Source organism: Parasteatoda tepidariorum, chromosome 6 (assembly GCF_982258835.1).
Source record: "Parasteatoda tepidariorum strain Cologne lab strain chromosome 6, Ptep-v5.0, whole genome shotgun sequence".
NCBI lineage: Eukaryota > Metazoa > Arthropoda > Arachnida > Araneae > Theridiidae > Parasteatoda > Parasteatoda tepidariorum.
Genome location: NC_141760.1, coordinates 31,330,572 through 31,350,185, shown reverse-complemented (window position 1 = coordinate 31,350,185; position 19,614 = coordinate 31,330,572). Strand labels below are relative to the sequence as shown.

At 29.3% G+C, this 19,614-nt stretch overlaps 1 protein-coding gene across 4 annotated transcripts in view; it reads left to right on the top strand.

The window, feature by feature from the left end:
* Positions 1-19,614, top strand: part of LOC107453124 (protein couch potato) — a 316,993-nt gene that overhangs the window by 290,914 nt on the left and 6,465 nt on the right. The window contains exons 5-8 of one of the 4 annotated variants that reach the window (XM_016069816.4): positions 5,154-5,295; positions 12,541-12,674; positions 14,569-14,619; positions 16,537-16,757. In XM_016069816.4, coding sequence (XP_015925302.1) covers positions 5,154-5,295; positions 12,541-12,674; positions 14,569-14,619; positions 16,537-16,757 — 548 coding nt within the window. Of the gene's footprint in view, positions 1-5,153; positions 5,296-12,537; positions 12,675-14,568; positions 14,620-16,536; positions 16,758-19,614 lie in introns of all 4 variants that reach the window. The other 3 variants (XM_016069815.4, XM_016069817.4, XM_016069818.4) reach the window with 3 other exon arrangements.

Here is a 19,614-nt window from a genome sequence, read left to right as displayed (position 1 = left end):
TTTTTTTAATTTTAAAAATAAATACAGATGAATTTTACTGAAGAACAGATTTAGATTTCATAATAATATTGTTACTAGGAATAACATGAATGGTTACAAATCAATTTCAAAAATTTAAGAACATAAGCTGAAACATTTTTATTAGATTTTTATTTTTTTAAGTTTGTTCTTATATTATTAAATCGTTTGTTTACATTAGCAAGTAGATATCTTTTATAATAAATATTTTCTTTTTGTATTTTTCTTATTAAGATCTTATGTACTCAAATCTTATAACTATGGTACCATTTAGTTTATTTCTGAAAATTTCTTCTCTGAGTTAACATGATTCATAAAAATGTATAAACGTTTATCTCAATTCGAATAATATCATTTATTAAAAGCCAAGTTATTTTTATTTTTCCACCAACAGCTAATATAATTAACATAAACTTTAAACTACATAAAAATTAAACATTTTTTTTTATATTTAAGAATTAGGAAAATACAAATTACAAATTGTTGTACGAACATTTAGTATTATGCGTTCACTTTTGTAACAAATAGGCTTAGGGAAATATATAAATTTCGCATAGCTTTGGGAGATGTAAACTACTAAGCATTGGTTCACGATAAATGTGCAATATTTTGTTAGATATATAACTAGCATATACTAATCAAAGAAGCAAGTTACATAGCATAATTATTTCGTCAGCTGATTACATTTAATTAGTCCGAAAAAGTATATTTATTCATAGAAAATAAGCTTCTGTGAATTATTTTATCACTTAAAATGTCATATAATTATATCCTACCCCTCAAAAATATCTCATCTTAAAACAGGAAAATCTAATCTGTCATACAAAAGTTATTTCGTGCTTTCCATTTTTATCATTATTATTATTATTTTGAAGATTTTACTATAGCATTCGATGCATAAAGAGGTTTCTTATTTTAAAAAAAAATTTAATTTTACTTTTTATTTAAGTAATTTTTTTAAAACTTAGATTAACTTTTATGTATGTTATAAGTTGTAGTATTTGGGAATTGCCTTCTGTAAAATAGGAGATTATACTATTATATCTCTTAGTTATGTACTATTTATGGATTGTGTGCAGTAAAAAAGGTAATGTACTATTGTTCATCTCAGAAACACACTATATATAAATCTCATACAATAAAATAGGAAATGTACTCATTTGTCTCTTAGGAGACGCACTATTTATGAATTGTCTTTAATAATGAGAAGATGTACTATTGCGTTTCCACTATTAATGAACTGTCATTAGTAAAATAGGAAATGTATTTTTATGGCTCCTAGGAGATACACTATATATGAATTGCAACCAGTAAAATGTGAGGTGTACTATTACGTTTGTTAGATATGCACTATTTATGAATTCAGAGATGTACTATTATGACTCTTAAGAGATACACTATTTATGAATTGCCTCCAGTAAAATAAGTGATTAAATATTATATCTATTTGAAGATTTAATATTTATTTAATTTTTTTTCCGTAAACTAGTCTTTAATATAAAGATGTTATTAAGAAACTTCTTCTCCGTATTAGAAAAAAATTATTATTTTCAAATATATATAAGAAATAAATTAATGTTAATAATTTGTGTTTTATTTTAAAAGATATGGTGATATTAATTCAAATAATAATGTAATAGCTGATATAAATATGAAAAGTAAATTCCTTTTGGATGCATGTAACCGCATTAAAAAATGTTTTAATGATTTTTACTTATTTCATTACCTACTTTTCTCCTAATTATTAAACATTATCAAACCAATTCCTAATTTTCTCCGTCAGAGCGGTAACAATGAATCAATTTTCGCCAGAAATTTCACTTTGGATGAAAAAGAACTTTCTAATTGCTCTGAGGCTATTACCGATTTTTTTTACATCTTTCCCCACTCTATATGCATGTCCAAATATAAATGATAAATTGTTTCCCAAGACTCAATATTTTTGAAAAATTGATAAATTCACCGAAGCTCTTCAGAAAAGGTAACGGGTAACAAAAAATTACAACGATGAAGCACAGCTATCTCTTGCGCCGTTAAATTTTCGTCCCCATTAATCAATTAAGCGAGCCTAAGTTTGGGTGTCAAAAGTCTGGACTTGCAATTAATCGCTATTAATTTTGGCGGATTATGGACCATATTCAACGAAGGAGGTCTCACTTTTGGCGCTCAAACACTGAACATTTTCCATGCAGAAGTATTCCCTGCCCTATTATAGCGCCAACGGAAAGATTTCGAATATTCGGACAATTTTAATTAATGATGAATTACACCTCAGTTTGAAAACTCTTGACAGTAGTTTGTACGTCGTCGGAATTATTTCGCGCAGTGTTTATCAAAACAGTTAATTATATAAAATGACATTCGATTTGGATTATCAAGATGTAATATGGGAACAGGAGTTATTATATGAATCATTAAAGAATGGGGTTGTTAAATTCTGCATGTGCATCATGTTTTGTAACTAAAAGCTGTGACTCAGCAAAGGTTTTTTAAATTACTGAATCGAATTTGAGGTGAATCATTTTGAATTTTTGATGCAATGTACAGTTTGGAGTTTATCGTATGCGTGTGTTGAAACGTTCTAAATCAAACAGAATAAATAATCAGATAAGAAAACACAATTCATCACTAGTTTATATTGCTTATGGTGCTTACTGATGTATTTACAAAACAGCTTAATCATTTTCATATGCTTGTTGAGTTGTAGAATTTATACAGTGAAACATATCTAATGATTATTTTTTTTGAATTAAATTGTTTTAAATTTTTGTCTTTAATTTCTTGTGTTTTGCTTTTTGAGGCCAATCGTAAATGATGGAAGGCAATTTGTGAAGTTGTGACAGTTCGTGGGGGAAGGAGGGGGGTAACAGAAATATGCCACCCCACATATAGGTTAAATAAAAATTGTTTGAAATCAGCAGATTAAATATTTTTTTCCTCAAAATAATTTTTATTGTTATACTCGCAAGCATCATTAAAACAAATACACTGTAAAAATACTCAAATTTTACGAAATTTCTTTCGTAAAATTTGAGTTCGTAAAATTTGACGTTTCTGGCATATGCTCCAAGCGGACATTTCGTCAAAGTGACTAAATAACTATCGTCACTTTTTAGAGTATACAAATTTCGTCAACAGTAAATAAAATATTTCGTCATTCAATTCAGCCCCCCCCTCCCCTCCGAAAAAAATCGTAGTGCTTAATGTATCTAACTTTTTTAATACTCACTTTAACGTGGGCACCATACAGTCATTTTAACAGCGCAAGAAAGAAAAATTTCATCAGAACAGAAAGATAAATTACATCCATGTCCGTAGTGGGGTTCGAACTAGGATCCTTCTGGTACAAGGTCAACTCCTTGATCACCCTACTGCTCATTTTGTCTCTTTATTTTCGATCCTCTTGTCTCAATCCTAGTTTCGTTCTCGTTAACACTCTCCCACAATGAACTACGATGCTGTTTTTAACAGAGGAGAAATGTTCATGATATATTTTAGACTTCCCATTTCGTGACAAAATAATTCTCAAAAGTAACGAAATACAGTCTCAATGATTACTGAATCGGCAAAAGTGGCAGTTTTATTTCAGAGGATGTAGGCAAAAGTTTAAAAATAAAATTTGAAATATGATCTGAAGACTTAGTCACTTGTTTCTGAACTGCAGTTACATGCAATCTAATGTGACACAAAAGAACTGACAAGAGAAGGATAGGGTAAAAGTGAAGTATGACATGTTATTACAAAAAAGAGTAGGGGCTCAAAAATATTGAAAAATGCGTTACATTACATATGGATTGCCCCTTAATAAAAGTTAAGCTATTTGTGCAGTTACGTAGGTTGTAAACTGATTAAAAAAAGAGTATATTCAAAACTACCAGAAAGTGATAAACATTTACAGTGTTTCTGGCAATATAAGAGTACCAAAAGAGTTCAGTACCGAAACTCTTTGGTAATAACTTCGGTAAAATTAACAATAAAACATGGTTTTATAATGCGTGATAAAATTCGGTATTTATGGTATAATTTAATAATTTTATCATGATACCTGAGAGCATGGCGTAAAAACCATTAATTCGATTGAATTTGATTTAAAGTTCTGTATTTTTTAATAATTGTGTAGTAATAACTATAATTTTGAAAACCGGAATTATTGGTAACGCATTACTATATGAACGGAAAAAATTACAAAAGGAATTGTTTAAATACCGTATGCTTTGGGGTTTTTTTTTTACAAATTTATACGGTTTATGGTTTCGGTACGGTTTTCGGTTTAGTTTATGGTTTTTATACGAATTGGTTTTCACAACACAGTTATATATTTTTCATTATTATTAGAAATGTCATCACTGTAGAGTAATTTTATCTGAATGTTTGTCTCCGAGTCGGTTAAAACTTTCATAACTTAGAAAATATTTTATAAAACTGTAGTGATCTGCAAGGGTTACTGAGTTTGTGAAAAATTATTTTTTAATTTTAATTTGTTATGATTTATCTTTTTATCGTTAAACTTTATTAAAATTTAAGTGTTTTTTGAGCTTATGTTGACAGTAAATTGAAGTTTGTATGAAGTAGAAAATTCTCTATAAACTTGGTAGATTTTAAAAAAGAAAAAAATTGATTGTCTGTATATTTACTTATAATATCTTAAAAATTTGCTGGAAACATAATAAGGTTTTAATTGAATTATCTTTTCGTACAAATAGGACTATCCTGTAGTGTAATCTTGTTCAAAGACGATTTAATGTTCTAGATAATAACATAAACTTAACTCAGTGTCAAAACTATATCGAATTTAAACAATATTATGGTTCAGTACATCAAGTCATAATATCGTGTGAATATGATGGAACCTTAATAAGTTGTTGAATGTTAAATGGATCATTTTCCTCACAAATTCAACCGTATTATAAATAATCTTGTTCAATAAAGAATTAATTTTAAGATTTCAAGAGTAATACGGTGTACCGTGTTAAAGCAGCAACTTATTTGCATAATATTTTACTTCAAGACGCAACAAAGGTTTAACAATGTAACGCGCAATATGACTTACAGCTAGAAACTTTTGCGACTGCATATTCTATTTTTCTTTTGACTGTCAATGGAATTTTTTCAAATATTTTATTTTTCTTTTGCAGCAAGGAGTTCGCTTTGATCCAGATTTGCCGCAGACAATTCGCCTGGAGTTTGCCAAGAGCAACACAAAGGTTAGCAAACCGAAACAGCAGTCACCCCCTGCCGCCGCCACGCACCCTACACTCCTGCACCCTCTGGCCGGACGTAAGTAAAGGCACACACCCCCTCACCCTTTCGAAATCACCCTAGTCACCCTTACTATTTTCTAGACTTAAAATTTCACCTCCACTTTTCAACCTTATAATTCACCGGCAGGGTCTTTTTTTTCTTATTGACACCTTGTTACCATTTTAGACAGCACCATTAGATATTTTTAAAGCATTGATCAAAACAAAACTTAACAAAGGTGGGCTATAGAAAGTGAAACATAGATTATTTTTAAACATCGTGATATTAATATTTTAAAATGCGTGTGAAAAATCCTATTATGGGGAAAGTAACCATCCATAATGTGAGGGCTAACTATCGAAAACTATAATAACCAAATTGGAAAAATATCGCGATTGCTATCGAAAATAATATTAATATAAGGCTCGAGTCTAGCTTAAATCTCCAATTTGCCTATCCAATCGCAATTTCGTCGCCAATTTAATTCTTACGCATTTTTAAAAATTATATTTAAGAAGACAGTGGTCATCATTTACACACTGGGAAAAAAAGTGAGGTCAAAACTTATATAGAAAAATTTACCCTTTCTGACTCTATGGGAGCAAAAAAAATTTTGGTAATTTTTAAAGGGGCATTTTGATAATGATTTTAGCAAAATTCGCAATGAAATATGGTCTTATAAGATATGAAAAAATTTAGTAAATGTGGTAAAATTTGATATTTTTTATCATGATATCTTAGAGCATGGCATAAAAATCGTTTATAATTTACTTTTTAGTTTCCTATTTTTTATTAAATGTGCAGTGATAAGAAATTTAATTTTGAAAACCAGAATTTCCGATAAACCGTTATCTTATAAATGAAAAAAATAACTAAATGAATGGTTTAAATATCGTGCATTTTGGTTTTATTACTAGATATATTGTTTCTTTTTTTTTTATCAGAAATGTTATTACCATACAACATCAAACTAATCAACTGGAAAGCACAGACTAAACAAAATTGTATATAAAAAATCGCAATTCTTTTCACTGAAAATTTATATCTTAGTAATGATTGGGAAAATCATTTTAGACTACTGCTTACGATTATATTTCTTACACCAATATCGTTTACTATTTTACTTCTTACTCTACTGCTTACAGTCAAACTTCTTTATTACTGCTTTCTACGTTACTGCTTTCGTTTTTATTACTTCATGTAATGATCCGTTTCATTAAAGAACACTTTTTCAATCTATATAAAGAATAATGCGTTCCCACGGTTATTTAAAGACTAAAGTCTAAGTACTATTTCTAAGGATTTGCATTAAAAATTTATGCAAAAAACAAATATTTACAATTTTATTTGATGTTAGGAAAAAAAAATAGTTAATTGACATAATTTAGAGATTGAGGAAAAGTTTAAGTATCTTATGTATTTGAAGTATTTACAGCTTTTATTTCTTTATTTTTCTTTAGTTTTGAAAACTTTATTTTTTTGTTCTTTTTAAATAGTATTTATATATTATATTTTGCATATTATTTATTTATAATAAATCATACAGCACAAATGTCCATTAAAAGTTCAAGTGGAAAAAAATGTACTTGTAAATATAAAATCAATAAAAAAACACATATATAAAGAGACAAACTAATATTTGAACGATAAAGAACAAAATTCTATCAAAATCTAACAAATCACTAGTGAGGCAGGGAAAATAAATGGAAACCTGTTGGATTCCTTGAGGAAACCTAGAAGCATTAAAGAACAATTATTCGATATATCTCTAAGTTCTATTAAGCAATCAAACTGGTTTTGATGTTTTTCATCCCATTTTCTTGGATAATGATATAATGATTCAACATATTTTGAAAGAGTGTTTTTTTTTCCTTGCTTAAATATTAATTTATGTCCTCTACGATTTCTTATAACGACTTTAAAAAATATATATCAGAGGCAGACTTTTCCCGGTGCACACAAAAACCATGTTTTATATATATATATATATATATATATATATATATATATATATATATATATATATATATATATATATATATATATATATATATATATATATATATATATATATATATATATATATATATATATATATGTAATTGTTCGGATTTACAAATATTTAACTATTAAAAAATTGCTTGTCAATGAAATTTTTCTGGGGCATATTTAAACGAACTAATTTCCTTAATTGAAATTGAATAAATTACTTAATTAATAGTTATATCTCATTAAAGCTGTTATTTATCCAATTTTAATCACATTATTTTTTATATTTTTCACAGCAATTTTTCAAAATAGTACTTCCACACACCATCAACTAATTACACATTCCTAAAAATGCAATTTACTGATGCCGTTATTTTTTTTAATATAAACTGCATATATTTGTGTTAATTAAAATTGTTTGTAGCAAATAAATAATATACTAAAACATTTCGATTAACTTGTTCAAACATTTATTTATCAAGAAATGTGGATATTTAATAAAATAAATATTAAAATAAATATTAAAATAATATATTGTTAAATAATATCATACAGTAGTGTTTATAATTAAGTAATACATTGTTTCAATTAGAAAGTAATCGTATTTATTTCAATTTATTTTTTTACATTTTTAAATACACTTTAATGAATACGAATAATGTGTAATTGGTATCATAATAATAATTGTAAAAGGATTTCGATGCTATATTCTAGAATGATTCATCAAGTATTATTCACTAATCGTGATGGATATTAGTTATTAAATATATTTTTATCTTAGAATATTAATAAGTGAAAAAAACTTTTTCTATATTATTATAATATATTCTCCCGCATAAATTTAGTCAATTTTTTTAAATCTATCACAAAAAGTTCATTTACTTAAAAAAAAGTTGTTTGCCTCCGTAATTAATTTATAAACTTTTCGCAATATTTTATAAATAATCTGTGATAAAGATTAAAATATTTCCTAATTTATTAGTGCTAAATATTGTAAAATTTTGGTTCCTGATCTATTTTCTATAAATATAAAGCTTAATGAGAGTATGCATTGCACTGAAACAAATTTTCTCTTTTACTTTTAAATTTTTTTAGGATCATTAAAAAAATTTTGAAGTCACATAAAAAATTCTTAAAGTAACAACCTAAAAAATTGCGTGCTTTTTATCTTATACAAGAAAGCGTTTGTATTTGTATACACAAACCTTTTCTCATGCTTTCTCTCTCCAATACAATAGAAACCAGCAATATTCCGAAACTTCATGCGTTTTCATCCCTTGCAAAAGCATTTGCAAACAAATGTTCTTCACGCGCTCTTATCTTATAATAGAGAGTATTAATATTCTGAAACTTCATGTGTTTTTACACTAAGCAAGAAAGCACTTGTTATTAGCATTTGTTACAAATATTTTTCACACATTCTTATAAAAAGCATCAATATTCAGAAAATTCATATGTTTTTATCCAAAATAAGAAATCATTTGTGTACATTATTTTATGTGCATTCTTATCTTAGAATTGAAAACATTAACATTTTATCCTATCTATCAAGTTCTTATTTTATCTTAACATTACAAGTTCTTATATTTTGCTAGAAAAAAAATTGCGTACAAGCATTTTTCCAATGTTTTTATCTTAGAATAGATAGCATCAGTGTTTGAAAATGTTAGCATGTTCTTATTCCATGCTAGAAAGCATCCGTATTAAAAAACTTTTCACGTTCTCTTATCTTAAATAAGATAGCATTTATATTCCAGAGCGTTGACGCCCTTCAATCTTACGCTAGAAAGCAGAAGAAAAAATGCAAGCTTTAAGTCTGTTAATCTTATTATTATCGTTTATTATTATTATTTTACATTGATGTATCTATTTTTATCTCTATTCGAATGTTCACGTGTTTTATCCTATGCTGGAAGACATTTGCAGGGAAAAAAACTCTTCACTTTATCTTATCTTAAAAGAGAAAGCATTTAAACTAGAAAAAGTTCAGACATTCTTATCTTATGGTAAAAAGCAAATATTTTTTCTGGTCGCTATCTCTATTATTCTCATTAGTCTGTGTTGTTATTACAATTACTCTCAATTATTATATTATAAAAAACAAGGTATACTAATACTTTTCACCTGCTCTTACCTTAGAAGTAAAAACAATTATATAAAAAAAAAGTTCACGCACTCTTATTTAATGCTTTAATCCAAAATATTTGCACTGGTTATATCTCTGTTATCTTTTTCTATTATTATTCTTGCTTTCTGTTAGCCTTCTTAGTTATCATTTTTCTCTATTATATTCTTCTCTATTATTATTCACGAATATTATCTCTATTTAAAAAAGCTCACGTTTTTCTCTTTATGCTATAAAGCACATGTATAATAAATGTTTTTCGTCAATAGAAAACATCAATATTCGAAAATTTCGAGTGTTCTTATCCTAATCAAGAAAGCATTTCTATACAAACATTTTTCCCGTGTTCTTATACTAGAATAGAAAACATCATTTTTTAAAAAATTTCTCTATTTCTTATCCGATGTAAGAAAGCATTTGTATACTAATACGTTTCACACATTCTTATCTTAGAATAGAAAACCTCAGTTCTCCAAATGTTCGCGAGTTCTTATCCCATACTAGAAAGCATCTGTATATAAAACTTATCACGTGTTATTATCTTAGAAAAGAAATAAGATTGAAAAAATTACTTATAGAAAGAATAGCTTATAATAATAAGAATATCTTATAGAAATCATTTATATGTCATGCTGTCTTATTTCATATTATAATACATTTGTATGCAAAAAAATCAAAATGATTCGTAAAGATTATTTAATCATTTTCCACACCAATAGAAACTTGTTAGAAAATACCACGATTTTTATTAGGCATTAAAAAAGCATGTTAATGCATTATTAATTGTTCCTACAAAATTGTTCACGATTATTTCTTCTTTGTTGATAATAGAGAGTGCTGCGTTGTGATGAAACCATAACAGTGAATCTAAATTTCAAGCATTTTAATTCAGGGGCAAAAGGGGAGTTGTTCGAGCGATTAAACGCGTTGAACGTGCTTTGATTCAAAATGCCTCGTCAGTTTTTTGCAAAAAGATTTGGAATTTAAAATAACGTGCACGCTTTACTCACAAATTCACGGGAAATGTACAGATGGGATTGGGTTGAATTTTAAATTCCGGTTTCCTTTTCTTCCCAGCTCTTTCATGAATGAAATTAAATTACTCCTCTTTGATGTTTAACATTAAATTTTACACCATTTCCTTTGATTCTGTGTCTTTAAGATTTTGTGCTTTATGGTCTTAATCGGGATTTAAACGTTTTTAAACTACTTCAAATCATCTTGGCTTGTGAATTTCGGGGAAGAAATTTCAAATTGTTTAAAAATGATCTAAATGTGTGTAACTGTTAAAAATTTCTCCGATAAAATGGTTAAATAGCAATTTATTTAATTGTTAGTTTACCATATGCAAACAAACAGTCAAATAACCATAAATAAGATGGTATTCAAACTGTTAACTGTCAGGAAAACCGTTTTTTAGCTGTTTTCACCTAATACGGTTAAACAACCAGAATTTTATTGCCACCTTATGAAGCTGCTTAATTCGTTGCAGCTGGGTACATATTATAGCCGAGAGGATTAATCTGTTAATCTCGTGACCAATGGAACGGGGGTACGAGTCCCAGAGTTGATACCACAATGTTTCCTCCATTCCTTTCAACACAAGAAGAGTTTCCCGTGTCCTGCACTCCCTAATTTTTCCCTCTAGACCATAAGAATATAATAGTCTCATTAACGCATAGATAGCAGCACTATAAAGCTCCTAAACTATCTCCAATTCGAGTTAAATTTCTTTTTTATGGTTTTGGAACCATGTTAGTTGTAAATGGTTAACAAAATCTGCATAATTTTGTATTAATGATTTTTTTACCATACTAGTTGCAAACGGGTTCAAAACCGTAAAGGCAAAATATATTCATTACCATAAATTTTGCGGTTAATTGGATGGACAGGCTCCTGCCATTTATTTTACCATAATATTAGAATGAAAATTCTAACAGTACCGGTTCTAAATCTGTATTACTAGCAAAAAATTTATGGTGACTTCTAATTGTTTACCTTTTTAAAGATATCCAAAACATAGTTATGTTTAATACGCTACTATACTTTTGAACGTGAATGCTCTGGAACGTTTACAAATTTTTAGACAATAACTATTGTATATAAATAAGCAAAAACTAAATCCACGTATGCTTGAAATATTGTTTTAGAATTTTTTTTCATGTGTTTTATTTACAATGCATTCTATTTCACTTGTATTTCATATGCATTTATTATACTAACTTAATTGAATTTCACAGTATGAATAAAATGTTAAAGATATAACTAAAATAGCGAAACAAAAATAATAAGATTCTTAATTTTTTAAGCAATTTTTATAGATTTATTTTACTTTGACCTCAAAACAAATTGTGAATAAAACAAAACATGCCACAAATTTGTCTATATAATGGTTATATAATATACTGAATGACGCTCTCATAATCTTATATTCTTGTAACAATATCGCCTAATATTACGAAATAAAGGTTTTAAAAATTCATTTTTTATTACTAATGTAATTTTTGTATTTCTTTTTCTTTTTCATATACAAGTTTATGTATGCTTCTAGATGACTTATTTTATGTACGTGTATTAACTTAATGTATATATCGTAGGTTAATTGGCAAATCCGGATTTTCGCAAACGGCTGATGTCATTTGTCAAGTTTATTGCAGTGAGCTTTGTAGGCGCATTGCAAAATGACATTGGATTGCAAAGATACTGATTTATTCTATTGACATATGGCATTTACACATGTCTAAATTCTGTTTATGAATTCAAATATGTGTGTCAGTAATTGGCTAGTTTAATGTATGTATAGACTTCAGTCATTGACTAGTTTAATTTATGTATAGACTTCATTGAGACTAGTTTAATGTATGTATGGACCTCAGTCATTGACTAGTTTAATTTGTATATAGACTTTATTGACTAGTTTAATTTATCTTTAGGCCTCAGCCATTTACTAGTCTAGTTTATGTATAGACTTCAATCACATTGACTAATTTAATTTATGTATAGACTTCAATCACATTGACTAATTTAATTTGTATATAGACTTCTGTCATTGACTAGTTTAATTTATGTATAGTCTTCAGTCATTGGCTGGTTTAATTTATGTGTACATTATAAGGTGTAAATCCCTGTATAATGACGTTCAATGCTTGATTTTGCCTCCTTAGCAGAAATCGGAGCCGCGCTCTTGCCGGCGACCCATGAAGGATGGCCCCATCTCTCCTTGTCTTACGCAGAAGTGCCCGTATCAACGGCTCTCCATACAGCAGCTCTTATGCATCCAGCCTTACATGCACAACTGCCGGTAAGATTGATAAAATATCTTTTCTTTCTTTTCTCCAAGCTTTGGACATGTACCTACTGCATGTTTGGACAAGCTTTGGTCGTTATGGACCCTTTACCATATAGCCCAAAGCTTGGCTACAGCACGAGATTTTACAAATATTGTACGAGTTGAGATTGTTAGTATATGACATAGTTGACTCTAAAAGAGTATTTGAGAATATATACAGCTATGAACGTCTCTTAAGAAATTGTATACATGCAAGTAACCAAGAAGTTGAATTGAAAAAAAAATCAGAAATTGTAACATAACAAAATTAAAAAGAGAAGTATAAAAAGAAAAAGAAAATAAACTTAAAGCCCGTAAACAATTTGTTTCTGCCTAGACATTATAAATAATTTCAAAGACTACTTAAGAAGTAAGATTTGATTAAAATTTTAATTAGGAGTCGTTTTCAGCTATAAAATTCATTACGTTAATTAATTTAGAGTTGAATGTTTTATTTGTAAGAAATTTATTTTGCCAAAAAAAATAAATTATTAATGTTTGGAAGGCGTGCATGCCATGATATTGCGTAAAGACAAGTTGATAAGTAATGCTCTGGTGTACCTGGTTGACCACAGGTACAAAAGTCTGTATCCGAGATATGCAGGTAATGAAAGAAAGAAGGAAAAGGTCCGTGACCTGTTAGGAACCAGATGACTTGTCATATTGGAATTGATTTGAAGAAGTTGACATTATTGATGATGTTATACAGGCGTCGTCTTCTATCGGTATTAGTCCATTGGTTTTGCCAATTACTCGATAATGATTTTTTAAGAGATTGTTTTAGATGCGAAACAGGGAGAGGAAAGGAATAATTTTTAATGCTTTGTGTTGCTTTTTTGGCCAATTCGTCCGCTCTCTCATTACCTTCTCTATTGTTATGCGCTTTAATCCAAGAGATTTGAATAGCAGTGTCCACCAGTGCATGTTGAATGTCTTTGGTTATGAGGTTGGTCGATCCTGATTGATCTTAATTAAAGTTATTGAGGCTTTAGAATCTGACCAGATTATATATTTTATTTTTCTATTAAAGTTTGAGTTATTTTTGATGTGTTTAACACATTCTAATATTGCCAATTGTTCGTCCTGAAAAAATAGAATTGTTAATATCCAATGTGAAAGTTTGTGAATGAGCGTTATTAAGAAATGCGAATGCAATGCCTGTTTTAGTTTTGAAACAGTCTGTGAATAAGTTAGTATCTTTTCTGAAGTCATAGTTACCTTGTTCAGTTAAAGTGATTTTGTTTTTAATATAATAAGATGGGTGATAAATTGGCACTTTTAATTTATTTTCATAATCCTGATGATTATAACTTATCTGATTGAAGATTGCATTTTTTTATATTTGAGTTAATGTTGTTGTACATGACAAGAGCATAATCTGGTCTGGAAGAGGGGGAATATTTGCTAAAACATGAGGAGCTTCGGTGGGGTAGAGTGGTATGCCCTGGTCATATTTAAAAGGAATTTGCGTTGAATCGAAAGTGAGGTTCTAGATATCCGAGGTGAGTTGTTTCTTGCCCAAATATTGTAATACATCGCAACTTCCTTGCTTGGGAAAATTCCTAGAGAAATTAATCATTAAGAGACTAACTTTTCATTTAGAGAAACTCAACACACTGTCTGATTTACAATACGGTTTCAGATTTGGTAAATCGGTCAATATAGCACTAGAAAATTTCAAAGATAACCTATCACATTTAAAAAATAATCACAATCACGTGGCCGCAATCTCGCTTGACATCAAAGGGGTATTTGAAGGGGCTATTACTGTGTTATAAATGAGTTTTCTTGATTTTTGATTTATTCCCCAAGATTTATTATTGATTTTGTAAAGAAAATTGAGAATAGTGTTTGCTTTTTCTTTTAGGATATTGACATGAGGAGCTCAACTCAATTTTTTTTCGATTACAATTCCAAGGTACCTAAAATGATTTGTTTGCTTAATTTTTTCATTGTTAATTTTGAAAACTGTTCTCCTTTTAGTGTTGTAAAAATGAATATAGGCTGTTTTATCAGTTGAAAGAGTTAAAGAATTGTTGGTGAGTCAATTGTGAATACGATTTACATTTAGATTCGATACTTGTTCTAATTGCCTCCTAGAGTTGGCATAAGTAAGAATTATCAAGTCGTCTGCAAAGACTTGTATGATGGATTAATCAAACTGAGTTTTCAAAGGGTTATTAATTACTGAATTCCACGCAGTCGGTCCTATGCAAGGCCCATAGGGACAGCCTTTTTAAATTGTTTTTGTTACATATCCCTGATTTGTTGATAAGATGGTTTGTTTGTTCGTATTGATGCTTTCTATTACAAAAAAAAAGATTGGATGGGACTTTGTACATTGATAATTCTCTATTAATTAGATCATACTGGATATTGTCAAATGCCCCTTTGATGTTGAGCGAGATTGCAACGATGTGTTTGCGATTATTTTTTAAATGTGATAGGCCATCTTTGAAATTTTCTAGTGCTATATTGACCGATTTACCAAATCTAAAACCGTATTGTAAATCAGACAGTGCGTTGAGTTTCTCTAATTGAAAAGTTAGTCTCTCAATGATTAATTTCTCTAGGAATTTTCCCAAGCAAAAAAGTAGTGATATAGGACGATATGAAATTAAAACATTGGGATGTTTGCCTTTTTTTAAGAAAAAGTAAAACTTGTCCTTTCTTGAAATGGTCAAGGAAGACTTCTAGGTTGAGGCATTTGTTAAAAAAATTTAGGATCAGTGGACCGAAAAATATGAATAAGTTTTTTGCAACTATATAATCAATGCCATCTATGCCTAGTGCTTTTTTGTTGTTTAGTGTTTTAAGAAGACGTTGAAGTTCATTGCGGTTGAAGGGGGGATCTGGATTTTTATTTTGATAGTTGTATTTATTTTGTTGGATGACAAAGTCATCCGGGGAAAGATTATGAGGAACATTCTTGGCCTCTTCTATTGGACGGTTAGTATCATAAATCTCAGTTAAAATGGTCGGATAGGAGTTTGTTTTAAGGGATGATTTATAATGAGCACCATAGGGATTTTTAGTACTTTCACAGAGATATTGCCAACTACTGTACTTTGATAAAATATCTATATAAAGCTACATTTTATAACAACTGAAGTATCCAAGACTCTCTATGAAGTATTTCTTCTGTACGTAGCCTTATATGCACGATTGTCCGTGATTCCTACCTATCGCAAAGTATATGGTACAAGTTAGACTAGTTGAACCCGCTCCTTCTGTGTGGAGTTTGTATCCACATATCTTCATTCAGAAGTTCTTGTATATCTAGCCTTATAATGAGTTGCACTTATCAAAATATATGAAAGTGCATTGCGAAACATATTATTATAGGTATTTTCATGTGCCTTAATTGTTCTGTCGAACTAGAAATAAAGTTTATTTGTAAAACAAGAAAAGCTTCTTGCAGAAAGATAAGGACAATTTTCATTCCGTTGTTTCAATAATCCATGAATATTTAAACTAGTGATCAACATTTCATAATCTGTGCAGTTTAAATTTTGTGCACCTCGAAACTTTTGGTTAAAAAAAATTAAAGCTGTGACTAACACAACAGCAACAAACTTTCTTTTAATAAAAAACACTTTTCTTGAAATTAAAGAGCAGAAGAAAGAGGCAGAAATATGATATTGTTTGTTGTTCAAATTTGCGTTGAGCAGAATACCTATAATTCTTAGATCGATTTTTCAGTATTGTTATGCACGAAATAATTATTTACGATGACAAAAATGAAATGACTTTAATATTTTTTTATAAAATTCTGCTTGATATTATAGATTGACTTTTTTATGTAGTTTAATTTAAATTACCGCCTTATTTTTAGCCACCCTTGACAATGTCCCATCCATTGTCTCATGCTGCTTTGGCTGGCAGCGCGGCCATTCATGCAACCCTCCCACCGCCCCACCTTGTAGCCAGTCCAGCATTAGCAAGTCCGGTCGGTTCTACGTCATCAGCATCTGGCACACTGCCGTGCTCTACTCTATTTGTCGCCAACCTCGGACAATTTGTGTCTGAACAGGAACTCAAAGACCTTTTTGGAAGGTAAGGACTCCATCCTTCTTTTTTAAAGCTGAATACTAATTAAATTACACTGTGATCTCCATAACCACCGATCTTAATCTTTATTTTTAAATTTCCGGAAATACTGAAACACCTCCACATTAGAGAACGCATTAATGTGCATAACTGAACACTTTTTTTTTATTTTCTTCCAGACGTGGACACGTACTTAGGTTTGCAAAACCCTTAACCGTATAGTCCACGTATGGCCACAGGTCTAGCTCACATAATACATAGGTGCATCACATTAGTGGAAAAAAAACGAATAATGAAAGTGTAAATGAAAAACAAAATTTCGAAGAAAGTTACAATAGATGACAGTAATTAAAAACTTAATGGATAAGTAACATTGAAAGGTGAAAAGATCAGAGTTGCTACATGCATGGTATGAAGCGCTCTCTAAGAGGCTGTAAAATAGGAATTTCGAAATGCTTGAAAAAAAAGGTAATTGAATCTCTTAGAAGAAAAGAAAAGGAGTTATTAGAGTTTCTAATTAAGGGGATCAATTCAACTAGAGTTTGTGAATAAGAGAGTTTTGAGCATTTCTCATGAGCATTTTTTCTTTGAGCATTTTGTGAGTTCAACTGAAAGTTTGTGAATTCAAGAAGAATAAATTAAAGTTTTGAAGTAATCACTGACTATAAGAATGTAGGAGTCACTGAAACTGCCGGGGTGGAGGCGTAGAATTTTGAATCGATACAGATCTCTGTGTGCAAAAATCGCACAGGAGGATAAGTTAATGTGGATTAAAATTTGATCGAAGTGCGGAGAGTGCAGTCTTGTAGCTTGGGCAATCTGCAGCATAGGCTGGGTGATGGGGATTGTGTGAAGTACCAAAGTACGTATTAGAGTGCCAGCAGTTGAACTGAACACTAAATTTTTGAAATAAAATGCAACACTCTGTTAAGTGAGAAATGATAGTGGAAGTAATCTTAAGAGTTTGTATCTTATCGCCAAGTTATATATTGGGAGAAACTTTTCATCGCAAATTCTTTTTCGCCCCATAGCTATTTTGAAATTTAAAGTATATAAAAAAATAAGTTTAGACAAACCTAGAGTAAGTCATGGATTTTCAATTGCTGAAAAAAAAATTGGAAATATCAAAATGCTAACAAATTATTGGAAAAGAACTTCCTCATTGAATAATCCTAAGTTATCCTTTCATAATAGTCTTCATTTTCATAATTTAAAATTTTCTTTTCAGTAGTATAAGCTTCATGGCTTGCTCTAGGTTTGCTTGAACTCACTTTTTCACTTTTCTTTTTTGGGAGGAGCCTGGTTGGTAAGACCTGAGACTCGCGTTCGTTAGATTGTGGGTTCGAATCCCACCAGCCGAAGAATCTCTGTGTGTCAAATGGTGACTGGTGCACATTAAATCTGTCGGGGTCACAAAGTCCTTCAAGTTCCCATAACAAATCAATAACTCTGAGGGTACTGAATTGGAAACTGATCGTTCTCCAGTTCAGGTGGAAATTAACAATCTGTGGATGAATGAATAGGGTATAAATGGGTCCTCCCTGTAAAACAGGTTGTGACATGTATGTGGCTGAAGTAATATTTTTGGCCGTAGATGGCACCACTGAAGAAAAAGAAACGTATCCTTTGCCTTAAAAATTCTCTAGGATTCCCATAGCAGGCTTTCTAGTATTGGGAAGTGCTATTAGTAACAACATATTTTAAATTTTAAATTACTTATGACGGTTATAAGAGAATTCGCAATGAAAAGTGTCTCTCATGGTATGGTGTCCTCTTAATTCTGACAAAAAAGTTTAGCAAAACGGTTTGCTCAGATAAAAAAGTTTATCAGTACTGAACTATTATAATAGCTAATATCCTTATTCTTCCCCAAGTTGAATAATATTAGGCAGCAAATTAATCTATCTTAAACTAAATTATTTGATATAGTTCAAATTTAATCGGAGAATGGTTCAATTTGAAATCTGCTAAGGCTAAAGTAATAATAAATCACTTCGTTTGAGAGGAAAGTAGAAGCACATATCTATAAAGTACACTTTTCCATCAATAAAGGCGAAATATATTAACCAATAATTGTTCGCAATTTCTCATCAAGTTTATAATATCAAAGCATAATCATCTTAAATATTAATTTAAAATAAATACTTTTTTTATTCTACTTTAAATGCAAGTTCTATACACACTTATCTATGAATATTCATCTTAATTGCCTTTATAAATAAACTTTTTTCAAAGGAACAAAGGTGTTTGAAACTTTAATTAGATATCATTTTTCCAGTTTAAAGATTATTTCTCATTAAAATTATTTTCATTCATCTTGTCGTATTTATTACTAAATTCTACGATTTTGAAAGACGCCAATTAACTTACTTTTTTGAAATTTTAATAAAAAATCACATTTTGATCTAATTAGTGTAATTTAATTCCCTAAATATAATATTAAAATCTTTTGTTGAGACAACTTTTTCTGAATTACCTTTAAGGATCCAAGATTTTAAACAACATTTATAATTAATCCTTCAAAATTTTAAAACCCACTAATTGACGTATAAAACAGACAACGTCTTATCTTTGCATCTTACTAACTAAAAATAAAAATGATGATTAGATTGGCAAAGAATAATTCCTTTTAATGGCATAGCAAATTTTTTGCTAATTATTACTAAAGAACAGAAATTATTATAAAATAAATAAGTAGCAGAAATTAATTACTTTAAATCAATTATAAATATATTATTTGAATTTAATTATAAATTTTCAGCAAAATAATTTTATTTTAAATTTTAGATATTAAACTGCTGTGACTATATTTGGCACTTATTTGAAGTTTTATTTCTTACTAAGTTTATTGTATGACGCAAAT